Below are 19,012 nucleotides of genomic sequence, written 5' to 3' on the forward strand. Positions count from 1 at the left end.
CATTAGTTTTGCGCGTACAGCAGAGTGATTCAACCTCTCTGTGCATTATGCTGTGCTTATCATAAGTGCAGGCACCATCTGTCACCATACAACACTATTATAACATCATTGGCCATATTCCCTGTCGTGTGCCTTTTATTCTCTTAAGTTGTTCGTTCCATAACTGGTGTGGCTCTTGGTATTTAGGTCCTAGTCTCTATCAAGGAGTGGGTGATGGTATGTAATTCCTGCTTGGCAATCTGCTAGTTGACTCTTTGGAAACAGACTTGCTTCCTTGTAAGTTCCTTTGAGGTCTGGAAGGGAAATCGTCCATTTCCTCCAAAAACTCGAGTTAAAAAAAAAAAAAGAGTTCTTCCTGACAGGTGTTAACTGTTTCCTCTTTTTTTCCTTTTCTCTCCTTACTAACCGTCTCTGAACCGATCGGTCTCCAGGGTGATGTTTGGATTTGCATGGAACTCATGGATACGTCGCTAGATAAATTCTACAAACAAGTGATTGACAAAGGCCAAACAATTCCAGAGGACATCTTAGGGAAAATAGCAGTTTCTGTGAGTACATCATGAACCCTACTTACAAGGAGAATGTGAGAAGTCTAGACCTTAGGTGTCCCTGATTCCCTAGTATGAAGAAACGCCAGCTGGACTAGAACTTCCCTCTGATTCATGTCTGTTGAATGCACGAGTACATCTGTGGATGAGTGAATGAATTGTTTTCTTTCTGGGCACCATGTAGAAGATTCTACCACTGACTTGGTTTGGTAAACTCTCAGTTAAAATGTCTCTAAGCAGCGGATTCATCTGCTGTGACCACGTTCCTGGTGGCTATATCCTGATACTAGTTTATTTTGATTTTCACTTGTAGATTTTTAAATATTTTCTTAGGGCTAATAGGGCATAGAAGGAAGCAGAAGAAAATGAAATGGAAAAAAAAAGGTTGCTCTCTTAATGGCTCATGAGGGTGGAGAGAAAAAATGTTGGAGACCAAATGAAATACCAGTTAGAGGAGGGAGACGCTGTGAGATCCGGTCCTCTCTGGTGGGTGGAGTCCAATTAGTGTAGCTTCCTCTGTGTTTTCCTGGATAGGGCCACCACTATTTGAGAAAATACCTCACCTTATGACGTTAAGCCAGGGATAATAAACCTGGGTATACTTAACATTCAGTTTCTTTCCAGTGATGGAGAAAAATCGATCTTGTGTTTCTCTTGCAGATTGTAAAGGCGTTAGAACATTTACACAGTAAGCTCTCTGTCATTCATCGAGGTAAGCATCCATGGTGTTGCTTTAGCTGTTCCTTTTATGAAATCTATTTCTTTCACCCAGATTGTTCTTCCCCCAATGGATGGAAGTGGAATTGAGTTAGGCAATAGAACTGAGGGGTTTTCCTTCCCAGATGAATAGCAAATCAGATAAGTAGCCGCTTTTTATCTTGTCTGAGGACATGCGAAGACATGGGCTTTTTATTACACCTAAATTGAATATAAAACACCTGCTACCAGACACAGCTCTGGGATTACCCTACTGAGAATTTTGGAGAAAAGGATAAAAATGCATCTCGTATTGGCTGGCACCTGGGAGCTTGTTAGAAAAGCAGAATCATGGGTCCCAAGACCACCTGAATCTCCATTTTTAACAAGATCCCCAGGTAATTTTTGTATACCTTAAAGTTGGAAGAGTTCTGGTATAAAGCACAGCTTTTTCAGACAACAGGAGGCAGGATAAAGTGAAAACATTGGTAGATTTGTCTCTTCTTCCGCTACCTCCTCTTTTTTCCTTCTGATTGATTGGCCTGCCGTCTTTCATCCATCCATCCACCCACCCATCCATCCATCCATCCACCCGTGTATCAATCGTTCATCTTTCATGTATCCGTTTATCACTTATACTCCTTTTTCTACTATTTATGCAGCACTATAATAGATACCCCAAGAGGTATCTGAGAACAAAACATATTCTTATTAAAATTCCATAAAGGGATTCTTGATAGGGAAATAAGACAAATATACAACAAATGCATGGAGAAAATAAACCACATTGCAAATATGAGTGCCAAATATGGAAGCAGTCTAGGTAGAATATAAAGCAAGGAAATGATTAGCACCGGGTGACTATAGTCAAAGAAAGCTACTTTGAAGATGCGCTCAACCAAATCTGAGGAAAAATTAATGGAAAGTATGGATAGCTAGTAGGGTAGTGGGGTTTGGTAATTCTTACACTCTCTGAGTCTGAAAGTGATGCCAAATGCCTTACAGAGAGTGCCCGTTATTGCTGTTATTACTATCAGTAATTGTTACTTTTAGAAATTGGAAAAATAGGAAGGAAGAGGAGGAGGAGGAGCAAGTGGGCAAGAATCCAGATGGACAGAAGAATGTGGATTACCCACAAACAGGAAACTTAATTTTTAAGGATTTATTTCAAAATTAGGAAGTATTTCGTTTGTATTAAAAATGTATAAGTGAAGTATAAAAAATAATAAAATGTGCATGTCCACTGTTCAGTGTAAGGGAAAACATTATAAAGGATAATTTTTAATGTTTTTAGAATAACTCTGTTGATTACGTGTGCTTTGTGAAAAGCATCGCAAAGGAAAAAAGTTGACCGTAATTTCTAAGTCCGTTATCCAGAGATAACGGTAATCTATTTGGGGGTATGTTTTGTGGTCTGAAATTTCTGGATTTCTGATGAGTTTACACTATGTGACCTCTGACAAGCCCCTTGCAGAGGCTTCCATCAAAACTGGTTGCTTTGGGGGCACCTGGGTGGCTCAGTCAGTTAAGCGGCCGACTTCGGCTCAGGTCATGATCTCGTGGTCCGTGAGTTTGAGCCCCGCGTCGGGCTCTGTGCTGACAGCTCAGAGCCTGGAGCCTGTTTCAGATTCTGTGTCTCCCTCTCTCTGACCCTCCCCCATTCATGCTCTGTCTCTCTGTCTCAAAAATAAATAAACGTTAAAAAAAAATTAAAAAAAAAAACTGGTTGCTTTGATCAGATTTGATATATCATTTTATCACAGTCTGCCTTTTCATTCTGTGGTCTGTTTACTCCTACTCTTTTTTTTTTTTAATGTTTTTATTTATTTTTGAGACAGAGAGAGACAGACCATGAGCAGGGGAGGGGCAGAGAGAGAGGGAGACACAGAATCCAAAGCAGGCTTCAGGCTCTGAGCTGTCAGCACAGAGCCCGACGTGGGGCTCGAACTCACGGACCATGAGATCATGACCTGAGCTGAAGTCGGCTGCTCAACCGACTGAGCCACCCAGGCGCCCCTTACTCCTACTCTTAATGTGCAATAGGTCATGATGAGCCGGGCTTTAAAAAAATGATTTTGTTGTCACAGGAACATTTAACATGAGACCTACACTCATAGCAAATTTTAAGTGTGCCATACAGTACTGTTTGTTACAGGGTCAATGTAGTACAGCCGATTTCTGGAACTTACTCATTTTGCATAATAGAGACTATGCCCAAGGAACTGGGCATTTGATGCACTAATAGCTTTTTAAGTTTTTACTATGTGTATGGGGGCAATAGAGAGAGGCAACAGCCCTTTCCATCGATGGATTCGCAATCCTACGAGAGGGACAAAACATGAAATAGAAAAGTTGAAAGCAGGAAGGTCTACGACGTGTGAGTCAGGGATGGCTGTTGACTTTTGTGTTGGGCCTCAGAGGGAAGGGAAGGTGAGGGGGAATGGAGATTTCAGGCCCCCTGGTGGTAGGTAGACACATGGATCTTCAAAGCAGGCTGGGATCATGGGCTCCTGGTTCTTGCTTTTAGACGTCAAGCCTTCCAACGTGCTGATCAACACTCTGGGCCAAGTAAAGATGTGCGATTTTGGAATCAGTGGCTACCTTGTAGACTCTGTCGCTAAAACTATTGATGCAGGATGCAAACCCTACATGGCCGTAAGTATGCCAGCTGGTGGGGGAGGCGGGGGGTGGGGGGAGGGGGCCTGCAATCTGGGAACACAGACACAAGCAAACCACGCCAGGAAAAAGGAAATGGATGGCCACAGAGGGAAAATGGAAATGTGCTTACGGTGCAAGAAATAGTCTCCGTCTTATTTTTTTCTTAAATATTTTCTGTCTGTAATCCTTAGTTATTTGCTTCCTACGTACTATTATTTTTTAATAAAAAGCAAGTAAAAGAGGTATATCACTTGGAAAAAGAAAAACATGTAAGTAAAATCCATACAGCCCACACAGATTTTTCACACTGTGTTGCGGGGGGGGGGTGTTATCTTGTTTGTTGGGGACAAAAGAATGAACAGAATTTAAGTTACCCCAACCAGACAAGGAGGTTAGTCCTGAGAGAACCTCATGGCCGTGAAGATTCGTTGCCATTGGCAGAGACCTCGGGACCCCCTTTAACATGAAGGGGCTTCTGTGTTCTATTTGGAAATAAGTTTGCCCTTGGGATTGAAAACCTTCCCATCAGTGCTGAGCTGATCTCAGGGAGTCTCTCAGGGACGCTTGCACATTCTTAGTATTGAATTCTGGAATGTTGGTGTTTTTCACAAGGAAAATTCTAGACTGGCAGAGTAGCTTCATAATGTGTACCTCCTATTTCTTCTTAAGGCGAAATTGAAATTAGTTTTGAATTGGGGGGGACTTTGCTCCATTATTGCCTCCGGGAACAGACTCCTGGAGAAGGCGGAAAAAATCCCACGGAGGCGTCAATATTTTTTGCAGTAGTGAGTCTTCTTGGCCTGGGAGGCAGGTTAACAAGTTTAAAACAACTCACTTGGCAGCTGGTGACACCCCCACCCCTAGAGACTTTGTGGAGCTAAGAATGTCATCTCATTTGTCTTTTCCCGTCTCCTTTCCAGCCCGAAAGAATAAACCCAGAGCTCAATCAGAAGGGATATAGTGTGAAGTCTGACATTTGGAGTCTGGGCATCACAATGGTAATGATCGCACTGGTCTGTGAGGTTCTGGGCATGAAGCTGAAATGGGGTGGGTTCTGAGACCGGAAGGCAAATGCCCTAAGTGTGGGTCCAGAAACCTCTGCTTTCAGCCTGAGATAGCAGGAGGTTCTAAGTGATGGTTGTCTGCAGTGTGGTGTTGTAGAAATACCGCCCTGGGATTGAGCGAACCCAGTCTTTATTCCACCTCTAACGGGTCATATGCCCTTGAGTAACCGATGGAGTCACGTGAACAGTCTTATTATCCTCATCTGTACAATGAATCCTGACTACAGCTGCTCGTAGTTTTCCTTCTAGTTTAAAATTAGGGGCGCCTGGGTGGCTCAGTCGGTTAAGCGTCCGACTTCGGCTCGGGTCATGATCTCACAGTCCGTGAGTTCGAGCCCCGCGTCGGGCTGTGTGCTGACAGCTCGGAGCCTGGAGCCTGCTTTGGATTCTGTGTCTCCCTCTCTCTCTGACCCTCCCCTGTTCATGCTCTGTCTCTCTCTGTCTCAAAAATAAATAAACGTTAAAATTAAATTATTTGGGGCACCTGGGGGGCTCAGTCGGTTAAGCATCCGAGTCTTGATTTCAGCTCAGGTCACGATCTCGCGGTTCGTGAGTTCGAGCCCTGCATCGGGCTCTGTGCTGACAGTGCGGAGCCGGCTTTGGCTTCTCTCTCTTTCTCGCTTTCTGCCCCTCCCCTCCTTGCACTCTCTCTCTCTCCCCAAAATTAATAAATAAACATTAAAAAATATATTGAAAATTAAATTATTTTAATCGAGGCTCAAGCTTCTCAATGAGTGCTAATGTATGTGGAGCCTGACAGAGCTGAGTCACCCAGGACATAGGCTGTGCTTTCCAGAATAGGATTATGATAGAAGTCTTGGCCAGTGGGGTCATATACAGCCAAAGGGCATAGTAACACACAGGATAATCTCCTTAGGCGCAGTCCTAAAGTTATACAATTAGTGCTTTGTTTGTGACATTGGTGGTCATAAATTTTCAGTGTATCACCAAGGTCTGGAATTATCCACTGTGGGCCTGGCTCCTTTCCAGGCACAGCAGCTGATTAAATCCTGTGAGTTATTTCACATCCCTGCCCAGAAGACACGTGATAGTCTTGTCATGGCAAAGTGGCCTTACTCAAATCCAAAAAAAGATCCGTCATTTGGTCCCAGGGTTTTGTTTTGTTTTGTTTTGTTTCTTCTCCATTCCAGCAAGGGGCCTGCAGATGGCAGCAGATGTACACTCCGCCAAGGTCTCAGGGCGAGGATTCCATTTCAGACCAAACATTGGAAAACCTGGTTGCTTTACACCCCAAAGTTTAATACTGCTGGCTTGCAATTTTATTAAGTGTCACGGTGGCTTTTGGGGAGGACCCAGTGATAAATAGGCTTCATCGGCTGCCTCTAGTAACATCACGTTTGACAATCCCTAGTGCTAGGAATTGGGGACAAATAGAGAACATGTTGTTAGTTTATTTCTCCCCCAATTTTGCTTGAACTTCACCTTTGGAGTTCCTGCTGACTCTTCTGGGTCAGGACACAGCGGATTCCCTAAAGTAGCTCTGTGTAAGCTGTTGTCCCCTTGTCTTTCTCTCCCCTCTAGATTGAGTTGGCGATCCTTCGGTTTCCCTATGACTCTTGGGGAACTCCCTTCCAACAGCTCAAACAGGTGGTAGAGGAGCCCTCACCACAGCTCCCGGGAGACAAGTTCACCGAAGAGTTTGTTGACTTTACCTCACAGTGGTAAGAGAGCCCCATCTGCCAAACGCCGGTGTTAAGGACAAAGAGGACTTCTCATGGACTTCCTCCATTGGTTTTAATCCATTCTGCATGCATTTCATTCCCAAAGCATTTATGGAGTGTGCCCTTGATGCTGGAGAAACAAAGATGCCTTTGTCCCAGTCCCCGCCCTCGTTGGAGTCAGAGCCAAGTGGTGGAGTCTCATCAGTCAGTACTTGTGGTTCAATATGGCACGTCCAGGGGTGGAGATCTGCATAGGGTATTTGGGGAACTCAGAGGAAAGGCATTAGGATGGAGTTTCGGGAGGAGATAGATCGTGAGCTGAAGACGACGTGAGGGATTTTCCAAGGGGTGAGGGAAGTAGGGAAGGGAAAGGTATTCCAAGCAGAAAACATAGCATGCTTCCTGTCACAAAAGTGAGAAACTCCTTTATGAGAGCTATCGGCTATTTGAGGTTGATTAGAGTGTTAAGAGAACAGTGGCCAGACCATCGGAGGATTAGAGCTGGGGAGTAGATTAGATGCAAAGAATTACTTTGGATGAGCAGGCAGTAGAGAGTTGGAGAGTGTGACTTAGTTACCTATACGTCTTGTAGAGTAGTTCTCGTGTCTTCTAGGCTGCCTTCTACACAGTACTTGTTAATGGGGGATATCCTTGCCTGTGAGGGTACAATGGACAGTACTGGGGGGTCTGAGGAGGGAATCCAATCCAAGTTGGAGAGGGAAGATGGAAGGAGTCCTGCTAACAATGTACATTTTATTTTCCTGGAAATTGTCAGTGGGATTGAGGAAAGTGGGAGAGGGCATGGTTTTCTCCTCTCTGCCTGGTGACCAGACTGCCTGGTATAACCTCATCCTAAGGACCATTGCAACTGCTCCTGGAAGAGGAGGAGAAGAACAAAAGGAAAGCACAAAATGGAGCTCGTTGGTATGGGCATCCTATCTGCAGAAGCAGACAGTGACAAGCCCAGCTGTGACCCTGGGAGAGGAGTGACCCTGGCTGCTCCCTCTGAGGAAGGAGCTGGGCCTCTGGAGGCTGTTTCACAGCGCAGCTCCTCAATGTTATCATTCCTTGGCCTCCACGCTCTTTGGAAGAAGCGTTCTGAATGCAGCTTTTATCGGGAAACACAATGAGACAAAGCAACCGTCTGTTGTTTGTGAAACTAAGGCCTCTTGGACTTCTGGTTAGCCCCAGTCCCCGTGTCACCCCTGGTCTTTGGCCCCGATGACGTATGAGGCCGGCCCACCGTTGCTCATTTTTGTTTGAGTTTTGGCTGAATGGCTAGAGAGGGGCTGGAGCAGTGGGCACGGGGTGTTGTTAGATGCCTCTTACTGGTACTTCCTCTGGGCTACTGAGGTGTATCCTCCTCTGAGCTTTCCTTGAGCAAATGTGCTGGATATGGTGGCATACTGGCCAGGTTGAGATGGGCCCATGGTCCTGCCTTCTGGATTCAAACATTTGTTTTTGTTGTCGTTGTTGTTGCTGTTCTTCTTTTTCCTTATCCCCAAACGTCTAAAGATCACCTAGGAAAAGGGAGTGAGTCGCGTTGGATAGTTCAGACCAGTAGTTCTCAAGAGGAGCGGTAAAGGGAAAGCATCTTATCTAGGGAAGGCTTTTCAAACTATCCTCCCTATAACCTTTCGGCTGCCTGTCCCCCTTTCCCCAGGATTCTGGGTACTTTGGAAAACTTGGTAAGAACAAGGCTGATGTGAAAAGTTTAAGAAAGCTGAGCTGCCTTTTGAGAATCACCAGTTTAATGCAGTAGCTGTTAACGTTGGCTGTTCATTTATAAGACGCGAGAGAACTTTCAAATGTACTGTCGCTTAGGCATACGCGCAGACGTTCTGACTTCATTGGTCGGGAGAGGGTCCCGAATCTCAATAGTTTTCAAATGTTCAAATGTTCAAATCTTTCCACTATACAGCTGGGGTGAGGGCCCCTAATTTTGACCTGTGGTCTGTGGACCTGATTATCAACTGCTTCCTTTTCAGGAACTGTTTTTCTTCTATAATTTATTTTTAAAAAAAAATCAGTTGCTTTTTCTTTCACTAGAGTATTTTTTTCCTCTGATGTAGAATTTCCCCCTGAAGATTCAAAGCATTAAAGCTTTTTTTTTTTTTAATGGACATGTAAAAAATGAGAACCTTGAAATAATGCTTTCTAATTTTAACAGGTGCACACACATACGAGGACAATCCAGATACTTTATTATTGTGCTTTGTAGGGTGACAACCCTGTGCCTACCCTACACTCCTAAAATCATTGCCAGTATCTTCCGGCTGGCCTCTGAGGCCTCTGTTCCCCTCTCATTTTCTGTCAATTTTAGTCTCAGCTACCATAGTTCATTAATTTAAAAACTTTGAGCCATAGACATTTTCTAGCTTTCCTGGAACCATTAGCTCTGTTAATGCTGTTAATTCTGTGTCCTTTTACTCATATTCATGTCAGCCAGGCTGGCTTGCTTAAGGGGGTTACTAATATATATATGTATATATAATATGCATATATATATATATATATACTATTTATATACATATATATACGTAACGCATAATACACTATATATGCATATGTATATATGCAATAGAAACAAAACTTGAATCACTTGAACTTTGAAGTTTTCAAAGAAGAAGTTCCTCAAACCTTCAGTGTTGCTGTCCCTATAGAACCTGATATTTAAGAATATCAGTTGTGTAAAATAGCGAGTCATTTTTGTTGTTAGGAGAATTGGAAAGAAGAAGAGAATTAATTCTGAATTTTATGAGCATTCTTAATGATCCTCACTTGGATTTTCTTTAAGAGTATAGACCCTTCTGGGGTGCCCGAGTGGCTCAGTCAGTTATGCATCTGACTTCAGCTCAGGTCATGATCTCACTGTTCGTGGGTTCAAGCCCCATGTTGGGCTCTGTGCTGATGGCTCAGAGCCTGGAGCCTGCTTCGGATTCTGTGTCTCCCGCTCTCTCTGCCCCTCCCCACCACTCGTGCTTTGTCTGTCTCTCTCTCTCTCTCTCTCTCAAAAATAAATATTAAAAAAAAAAAAAAGAGTATAGACCCTTCTGTTTCAGAATCCGGGTCAATAGTTTTTTGCCTTCCATGAACTACCAGTATATTTTCTTTGGTACCCCTTCAGTGTGAACATTATTTTGAGATCAACCAAGTTGGAAAAGTTGTCTAATGCTTCAAGAGACGGTGCTGATTTTTTTTTTTAAAAGCTTTTATGAATGGCTTAGATCTTGCTGGAAGCCATTTCATTTTCTACGCATTAGCTTACAGATACACACCTGCCCCCAGCAGCAAACTAGGTATTTCACTTGTTTTCTCACTGACAGTTTTAAATTTGATCTGGGGCTGAGTAGAAAGAATGCAGAGGTGATTGACGAGCACCCCCTTTCTATTTCTTGATGAAGAAAAGGATGCAGCCTGAGTGTAAGTCCCTTTCATAGCAGTTCCTGTAATTCCCTATCTACACAGCCGTGTGTTGAGATACCTTTTCATGAAAGGACCCTTTTTGGAGTGCCCTCCATGTGTGTTTTTGTATTTTAATGGCATAGTCAGGCAATGATCCTTCACGACTTCTCAGAAAGCCCCAAGTTTTGTGGTAAGTGGGGAAAGGGGCGTAAGATTTGGGAAGTAAAAAATTGATCCCGAATTTCGAGGTAGGTACACCTGGGATTTTATCTCCTACCTCTGTCTTTGGGCTAGATGCCACACTGGAAGAGAAAGGTTGCAAGGTTGCATCGTTCCTGGTTTAGGTCATCTGCCAGAGTATTTGTGATCTTTCCTGGGATTAATCCTAACTGAGCACTTGAAGACATCCCAGTGCTGCTCTACACGGCACAGCTTCTTCCAGGGGGTCATCTTGGCGGCCCCTCTCCTCTGATCACGGCTTGTGAGTTGACCGTGATCCTGATCTGTGGTGTGTAGCTCAAAGTGCCACCAGGCTATCACTGCCCCACCCAAAGTTACATTCAGAGCCCAGAGCCCCAGCCGATGTGTTTCTTGTGCAGTAGCCTCAGACACTCCGGGGAGTGGGAGGGTGGGGGTAGAAGGGTAGGAGAGGAGAGAAATTTAAGGCATTTGTTCTTTATGGACTTAAAGGAAAAACCAGTGGTGTCTTACACGCCGTTCCCTTCTGTCCTTCTTCTGAAATAGGACTACTGAATGACATTTCCTCCTCTTTTTTTCCCTACACGTGGCTCTCTTGTCATAGGGTTTTTAAAGCTTTCCCGGAGTAGGTGATGCTGACCATAGAGGCCTTGCTTGGGGATTCATAACACAGAAGTCCAATAGAAAAGCTTTACATCCTAGTCCCACAGAGGCTTAACAAATGAATATCCCGAAAGGAAAAAGGGAGCCGTAGCAGGCTTACGCTTTTCTCTATAGCCACTTCCTATCGATGCACAGGTTTGGTGACCGAAGGAAGTCTCTGGAAACCAACTACTGGGTGCCGAAACAGCTCGACCTTCTTTTTGCCTCTCCTTCAGGCCTATTTAAGGGGCTCAGTGCCCAGCTGACCAGCCTGATGGCATGTTGGAGGAGACCCACCCAGACGTTGAAACTGTCTGACTCGGAGGGACTAGCATCAAACAGAGACGATCAAATATAGTTCCCGACTTGTTCAGGAAGAAGAGTAAAATAGAGGCACCGGATATTTATTTCGCTTCTGACAAATGTATGGGCTTGAGAGGCGCAGTGTGTTTTTTATTCTGTGGGCGTACCGCACAGGCCTTCTTGGAAACCATCAGAGGGCATTCAAATAGGCAGAAATCCTCTGGTCAGCACAGACTTCAAGCTAGCAGTTCTCAAGACAGCATGGAGGTGTTTTTTAGTGTCAGCTACGGTCAGGAGTGTGTGTTGTGGCCTTTGGAAGACGAATTAGAGCAGTCAGCTAATTGCACGCTTGAACATGACCAGCCACTTGAAAATTCCAAAGTCTGACTCCAATCCAAAAAGAAATTGGTGGAGCTTATTTTATACTGGATTTCAAGCACTTCCTATCAAACGTGGAAAATTTGCTCCCTCCCCCCAACCTGATCCTGAGTATCTTCCTATTCTTAGCCCATGTTTTGAAGTGCTCTCAGTTTAAAAGATGGAGAGAATGTGTTTCATCAGTTACATTAATTCAGTAAACAGCCCTGGATTGCTACGTAAGTATTTTCCATGAATGCTCCACAGTAGTGCTATTGCAGGAAACTGTGAGCCTTCTAATCAGAGGTCAAGAAATAGCCTATTGGCCAGCAATCCCCGAGGCTTTAGGAATCCTAAACATTTATGATGCATCAGCTTGGGGTACGTTCCCCACATTTTCTTTATACAGACGAAAAGAAAGAAAAAAAAATCTAGAGAATTTTTCTTAACCTGTTCCAGAAGTAAAAAGATAAACCATCCTTACTTAAAATGATCTCTCCTTGGGGGTGCCTGGGTGGCTCAGTTGGCTGAGTGTCCCACTTTGGCTCAGGTCACGATCTCTAGGTTCATGAGTTCAAGCCCCCCATTGGGCTCGCTGCTGTCGGCGCAGAGCCTGCTTTGGATCCCTCTGTCCCCCCCTCTCTCTCCCCATCCCCCACTCACGTTCTCTCTCTCTCTCTCTCTCTCTCTCTCAAAAAAAAAAAAAGATTTCTCCTTAAAAAAAAAGGAAGCATTTACATCTGTCTACCTGATGAGAAGATAGTCTTATGTCATTTTCTGCTAAATAGAACTTCAAAAATCAGCAGCATCACAAAGATCTCTGGTTGGTAGAAGTGGCCATTGTTCTAACATTTGAACAAGAAGCTTCCTTTCCTGTCATTCCCTTGGTTCACTTGCTGACCGGTGGAAGCTGGTGATGTGAAGGTGGCTGATGGTCCTCAAGGAGGATGTTAACAGAGTCCATGCAGAGTCCTGGCCTGATGGCTGACTAATATTCCTGTCTAAGTAGAGACACCTGAAATCGAGCTCGTGACTAGCGAGCATGGATTTAATGCTGCATCTGTGCTTTTCATTGTTGCTTTTCGGAAGTTAGATTGTTCAGATTTGGGGGAAGACTTTCTGGTTTTTGATTGGCTTTGAATGGTAGCCGAAAACCCAAGGCTTCTGTGCATTAGCCCTTTTGTTTTTTCACTATGGTCTGTGTGCAAATCAGCCACGCTCCTGGGATCACACTCCTCCTCCTGTGTTTCCATCTAGGTGAATGAGCTCTTGAACTTAGAAAGACAACTTCTGCTTCTGGGGTTCGGGGATAGAGACGTGGTAGTGTTGAGAATGTGTGCAAAGGACAGATGAGCCAGCTGGGGCTGCTTGTAAGTGAATTTCATTTCTGAGCAAGAGAGAGAAGGCAGCAGTGAGGAGGAATATCCTAGGACACGTAGCCCAAGGGTTTGCAACCTCAGCCCTAATGACTTTTTGGACTGGATCAGTCTTTGTTGTGGGCAACCGTGCTGTGCATTATAGGATGTTTAACAATATCCTGGGCCACATCTAATATCTACCTATTAGATGCCAGTTGTATCAACCATAAAACGCCTCCAGAGGTTGCCAAGTATCCCCTAGAGGTCAAAATCACCTGCATTTGAGAACCGGCAGTAAAGCACTATAGAACCTCAGGATATAGATACATAAGTATCTATAGAGATACAGAAGGATACATATGTATCTATAGAGATCCAGAAGGATATAGATACAAAGTCATAAGTGAGTCCAAGGGTCCAAGGTCTCATTCATTTCACTCAGGCACACCTTCTCATATCGACCTGATTTTGACAGTTGATAATTCCTCTTTCTAATCCACTCTTATTTTTATCCTCAGTTGAGACGAAACTTTCTCTCATAGGTTGTCTGGTCACTGAGGTCACTAGGTCCTAGATCTGCCCTCAGTCCCAGGTTGAAACTTCTCTGCTCACATCTACTGTACCCTGTCTCAGGTTCCCTGGCTTCTACTCACAGCATTGCCTGGAATAAACTGGTAGGCTGTTTTAAGTTGTTTTGGTTCAAAAGCTTTCTCCCTCTCTCTCTCTTTTTTTCCCATTTCGTTTTGTTTTACACCACAGTTTCTCAAAGCGTCTCAGTGACTTCACTCTCTTATGGCTCTGTCCCTCCACCCCCGCCTCCCCCCCAGGCCCCCCCGTTGTTATTAGCCTTTGGGGGAGGAGCAGAGCTCATGTCACACATATAAGCTCCCATCTGCTCAAAATGATCCATTAGCACAAATCGCAGCTACCTAATGATCAGTCACATTTTGGTTACTTCGATGCCAGGCTAAGTTTCCTTTCCATTCATGTATGCTTTTGTGCCCCCGTGGGCAGAGGAGTCTGTAGGTTGCCTTGCAAACCACAGTCTCCAGAATCCTCCTTTTCTTCATTCTGTAACCTGGGATTCCAACTCCAAAATAAACTGCTTATTTTCTTTTTTTCTATTTTAAGGCCATGGGTGGATACAGGGGTGGGTTGAGGCTAGAGGGGAAGGGTTGGTCTCACTGCAGTAAGAAGTTACTGTTGTTGTTACTGTTGCCTCCGGTATCACATGTTATTAAGACATTTGTGTATATGTGCAGTTGTATATACAGAATGGGAGCCACTGGACAATCGTGCACGGCCACAGAGAATTTCTAAGAAGAAAAACTGCTTAGGCACTGACTGAGGGTGTTTTCTCTTTCATTAGCTAGGAGGTTGTAGACAAGTAGCCTTACTTTAGACATTTCATGGAGGTATTGCTTCTATCTTAGGTGGGTTCGGTTAGGAATACATAAAAGCAAATGATACATTCAAGGGAACCGGAAGCCAGGAGAACCAGGCATTGAAGAGAGTGAAGAGATAACAGATGTAATGTAAGAAACACCTGCCAATTTCTTTCCCGGGGGGAGGGGTGAGTGAAAGCTCTTTTGAAGGAAAGTAGATTTGTAATTTGGAATATAATGGCTGTAGATCAGGAGAGCTAGTTTGTATGTTGTTGGTAAAGTATCAAAAGGATACTTTTTAAAAGTACCAAAAGGATGCAGCACAAACACACACACACACACACACACACACACACACACGCGCGCGCGCGCGCGCGCGCACACGCACACCTCTTCTTCCTGTTAAGGTACACCGACAGTGATTTAAAACCTAATTTTAAAGGTGTAACAAAAGGGGGGAGTCAAGACAGGAGATTTATGTGTTCAATACATTTTAAAGCTGGCTACGTTTAGTCTTCTGCAGGTTCTGACGTCCTAGGCTAGTGAAAATACAGATGGTTCCTAGGTTTTAATGTGATTAATTTTTTTCTTTAAGCTTGAAGAAGAATTCCAAAGAACGGCCAACATATCCAGAACTTATGGTACGTATGGTTCCCAGCGTAAACCTGTCCTGACCAACAGCTAGTAAAGGTAGAGTGACTAAGACCTAAATTATAATCAAACAACCATGTTGGAGGAGCTGGTTCATTGACATGGAAGTGAATTCGAGAAAACAAGAGTCGGGTCCTTTGTGCTTCCTGAATCCTTCTTCAGCATGACCTGGGGCGGGTCGCCTTGCTTCGTCATTTTTTCCACGTTGGTAAACTGGTTATCATATACACTAGATGCCTATCAAAATTTATATTTTCAAGTTCTTGTGATATCAAGAGCCACCACTTGTAAATGAAGGAAAGCATGATTTAAAGGATTTCTGTAATGAGGGGAAAAAGTGCTGGACAACTCATCAGGTTTTGATAACATATTTAGGATGAATTCTTTTCGGTGAGTGTTTAGGGGGGATAGACTGTTTTCTCCTTCTGGTTTTCACATGCGTGAAAATAAGTAAGACCAAGCCTTCTTAGTTTCCATTGTCTTACCTCTGCATTCACAGCTTACCATTTGCACAAACTATGAAAAGAAGGGGTGAGAATAGGATCTCAGAATTTTTGTCTAAAAATAGGTTCTCTGAAATTGTGGTAACTCCCAAGTTTGAGCTAATTACACATGGTTCTTTAGCATAGATGGTGAGCACCTAAACTTGGGAACGTTTATCTAATTGTATGTTCAAACACATTTGGGGGGGGGAATGATTAAATTCTGACTATTTGCTAATTTGCATTAACCATTCCCTAGATTTATTTCAAGTATTGAGGTTTTAACTTTAGCGGGGGAAGGAAGTTTTGTTTGGTAGAAATAAGAGCAAACACTGACATCATTTCTTTTTCTTTTTAATTTTTATTTTATTTCTGAGAGAGAGACACACACACAGAGTGCAAGCGGGGGGTGAGGGTGCAGAGAGAGAGGGAGACACAGAATCTGAAGGAGGCTCCAGGCGCTGAGCTGTCAGCACAGAGCCCGACGCGGGGCTCGGACTCACAAACCGCAAGATCATGACCTGAGCCGAAGTCGGATGCTTCGCCGACTGAGCCACCCAGGCCCCCCTGCCATTTGTATATCTTCTTTGGGAAAATGTCTTCTCAGGTCCTTTGCCCATTTAAAAAAAAAAAAATCAGATTTTTTTTTTTTTTTTTTGCGATTGAGTGGTATGAGTTTTTAAAATATATTTTGAATATTATCCACTTATCAGGTACGTGGTTTGCAAATATTTTCTCCCATTGTGTAGGTTGCCATTTCCTTCCATTGGCTGTTTCTTTTGCTGCGCAGAAGGTTTTGGTTTGAAGTAGTCCCACGAGGTTTTTGCCAACAAGTACACGAAGAGATGCTCATCATCACTAGTCACTGGGGAAATGCCAATCCAAACTACACCTGTTAGAATGACTGTTACCAAAAAGATAAGAAACAAGTGTTGGTGAGGTGGTAGAGAAAAGAGAACCCTGGCATACTGTTGCTGGGAATGCAGATTAATACAGCCAGTATGGAGAGCAGTGTGGGGGTTCCTCAAAAAAAGAAAAATAGAAATATCGTATGATCGAGACATCTCACTTCTGGGTGTAATGTCTCAGGCAACGGAATCACTATCTTGAGGAAGCATCTGGATCCGCATGTTCACTGCAGCATTATTTACAGTAGCGAAAGGCATAGAAACAATGTAAATGCCCATCAGTGCATGAATGGATAAAGAACACACGAGGGGCGCCTAGGTGGCTCAGTCGGTTGGGCATCCGACTTCAGCTCAGGTCATGATCTCATGGTTCGTGGGTTCCAGCCCGCCTCGGGCTCTGTGCTGACAGCTCAGAGCCTGGCACCTGCTTCAGATTCTGTGTCTTCCTGTCTCTGCCCCTCACCCACTTGTGTATGCGCTCTCTCTCTCTCTCTCTCTCAAATAAATAAACATTAAAAAAAGAAAAGAACACTTGTTACACACACATACACATGCAATGGAATATTATTCAGCCTTAAAAAAATTCTGCTGTTTGTGGCAACATGGATGGAATGTGCATAGCACTGTTAATAGTTAATAGCATCGTTAATGATACTGTGTTGCATACTTGAAAGTTGCTAGGAGACTAGATCTTAAAGGTTCTCATCACACAAAAAAAGAATGCTAACTGTGTGAGGTGGTGGATGGTATTATCGTGGTGATTATTTCATAATATATAAATATGTACCAAATCGCCACATTGTACACTTAAACTCACACGATGCTATAAGCCAATTCTATTCCAGTAAAGTTGGAAAAGAGGAAAGAAAAAGTATAGCTTGGAGATGTCAAGCCAGAAAGACTTACAGAAAGCCAATCCACACAATAGGTGATGGTCACAGCCAATCACATGGATTTTCAGCTCTGTTGGTTAAAATTTGATTTCAGTCTGAACCATTCTCCGATTGAGGGACCATAAAAGAACCCTAGGGAGAGTTCCAGAATAGAAAAGGTGGTCTCCTTGGGGCAGCAATTGTCCCCTATAAAAAGGCATCCCCTGGGACTTAGCATTCTGTTGGCTGTATTCAACTGTGACCCACAGTGGAGGGAGGAAAGAGGATGCGTAATTGCTTGAGAAAACTTAGCATACCACCTGTTTGGGCTGGACATTTCCTCTCTGGCTATATTTTTAATAGCCAGTCGGGGGCCTTTTCAGTCCTGGCTACCCTTTTTGGATATACTTATGCAACCTCCCGAGCATTTTAAAATTAATTTCACATAAAGTGCAATGGACATGGGGTGATTTCTGGGGTGTCTTATGAAGCCTGTACTCCTATTTTAAAGTTGTCTTGTTTGTCCCTATTTTCAGAAAAAGAAGAGCACTTTCTATATATTTCTGCCTGTTTAAAATGCAGAACATTTTTTTCCCTTCCGAGGGGCCTCTTATCAGAGGTTTCAGTGAAACACATTTGGGAAAAAAAATGCTGAGTTCTAGCTTCGTATACATGAGTGAGTGATGTTGAATTCCACCTTTCCATTATGTTCTAATGCTGTGGTCTTTTATGGTCTACGTATTAATGTTATAAGGTCATGTGCTTCCTCCCCCCCCCCCCCCCCCCCCAGTTCTTTTTATGGCATTTGCCTTTGTGACTGGAAATGGATTTGCCTTTTAAGGCTATAACTGCTCCCTGCTTTCCTGTGGAATTGAGGTTTTTAAATGGAAAATCTGAGTCCAAACTCTTTGACTTTAGCATTGGGAAAACACATGCTGAGAGACTATTGTTTACATTGTAGGAGTTGGTGAAGAAAGGGGAAAAAAATCCTTTTTCCAGGTGAAGGACAGTATAATTAAGGCACCAACCCAGACATGTACCCCTTATAGAAATCTCACATGTTTTTCCCCTAACTGGATGGAGGGTATACATGCTTCAACATCATCTCCTTGTTCTCTCAAACTCCCACTGAGGGACATGAGTCAGTAGGGTTTGTTCCTCTAGAGTGGGGACCAGCCAACTTGCTCTGTAAAGGGTTAGATAGGAGATGTTTCCGGCTTTGTGGGCTGCTATTCAACTCCATTGTTTTAGTGTGAGAGCAGCTCTATCCAATATGTAAACAGATGGTGTGGCTGTGTTCCCGTACACCTTTACTTCACGAATAGGCAGTGGGCTAGATTTGGCCCCTGGAACATTGATTGTTGACCCCCCAATCCCAGATGAGAAGCACCAGAAATGATAATCAGGTGATGCAGATGATTGCCCAGGGAGGTGATTATGTTCTTTGAATATCCTGGGAAGTTCTAGATTGAATCAAAGTGCTGAGCAAGGATGATTGAACCCGTAGGAAATGATAGTCATGAGGGACGAGGTGTTGTGTAGAAGATATGGTGACCATTGGTGACTGCGGCTCGCCCCAGTGCTCCCGGTAGTGTGTTCTCGGATCTCCATGTTTTCTCCAGGCACAACCATTGGCAATGTCCTCCCTTGCTGTAGCTGGCTTCTTTTTAGAAAAACGCAGCCTGGGGAGAGGAATCCATGATGCCTCATTTGCTCATCTCCGAGTTGCTGGCCTTGCTATTCCTAGTCTATTGCTTATAGAAGGCACTGGCTTCTCTCCCAACCTTTTACAGCCTCAAAACC

The 19,012-nt window shown here is 43.8% G+C and overlaps 1 protein-coding gene across 1 annotated transcript in view; it reads left to right on the forward strand.

The window, feature by feature from the left end:
* The window catches only part of MAP2K6 (mitogen-activated protein kinase kinase 6), a 115,236-nt gene that overhangs the window by 90,564 nt on the left and 5,660 nt on the right, over nt 1–19,012 (forward strand). Inside the window, exons 6-11 of the mRNA XM_007073444.3 lie at nt 432–548; nt 1,209–1,260; nt 3,772–3,899; nt 4,823–4,900; nt 6,509–6,648; nt 14,892–14,937. Coding sequence (XP_007073506.2) covers nt 432–548; nt 1,209–1,260; nt 3,772–3,899; nt 4,823–4,900; nt 6,509–6,648; nt 14,892–14,937 — 561 coding nt within the window. The remainder of the gene's footprint in view (nt 1–431; nt 549–1,208; nt 1,261–3,771; nt 3,900–4,822; nt 4,901–6,508; nt 6,649–14,891; nt 14,938–19,012) is intronic.

This window comes from Panthera tigris, chromosome E1 (assembly GCF_018350195.1).
Source record: "Panthera tigris isolate Pti1 chromosome E1, P.tigris_Pti1_mat1.1, whole genome shotgun sequence".
Lineage (NCBI taxonomy): Eukaryota > Metazoa > Chordata > Mammalia > Carnivora > Felidae > Panthera > Panthera tigris.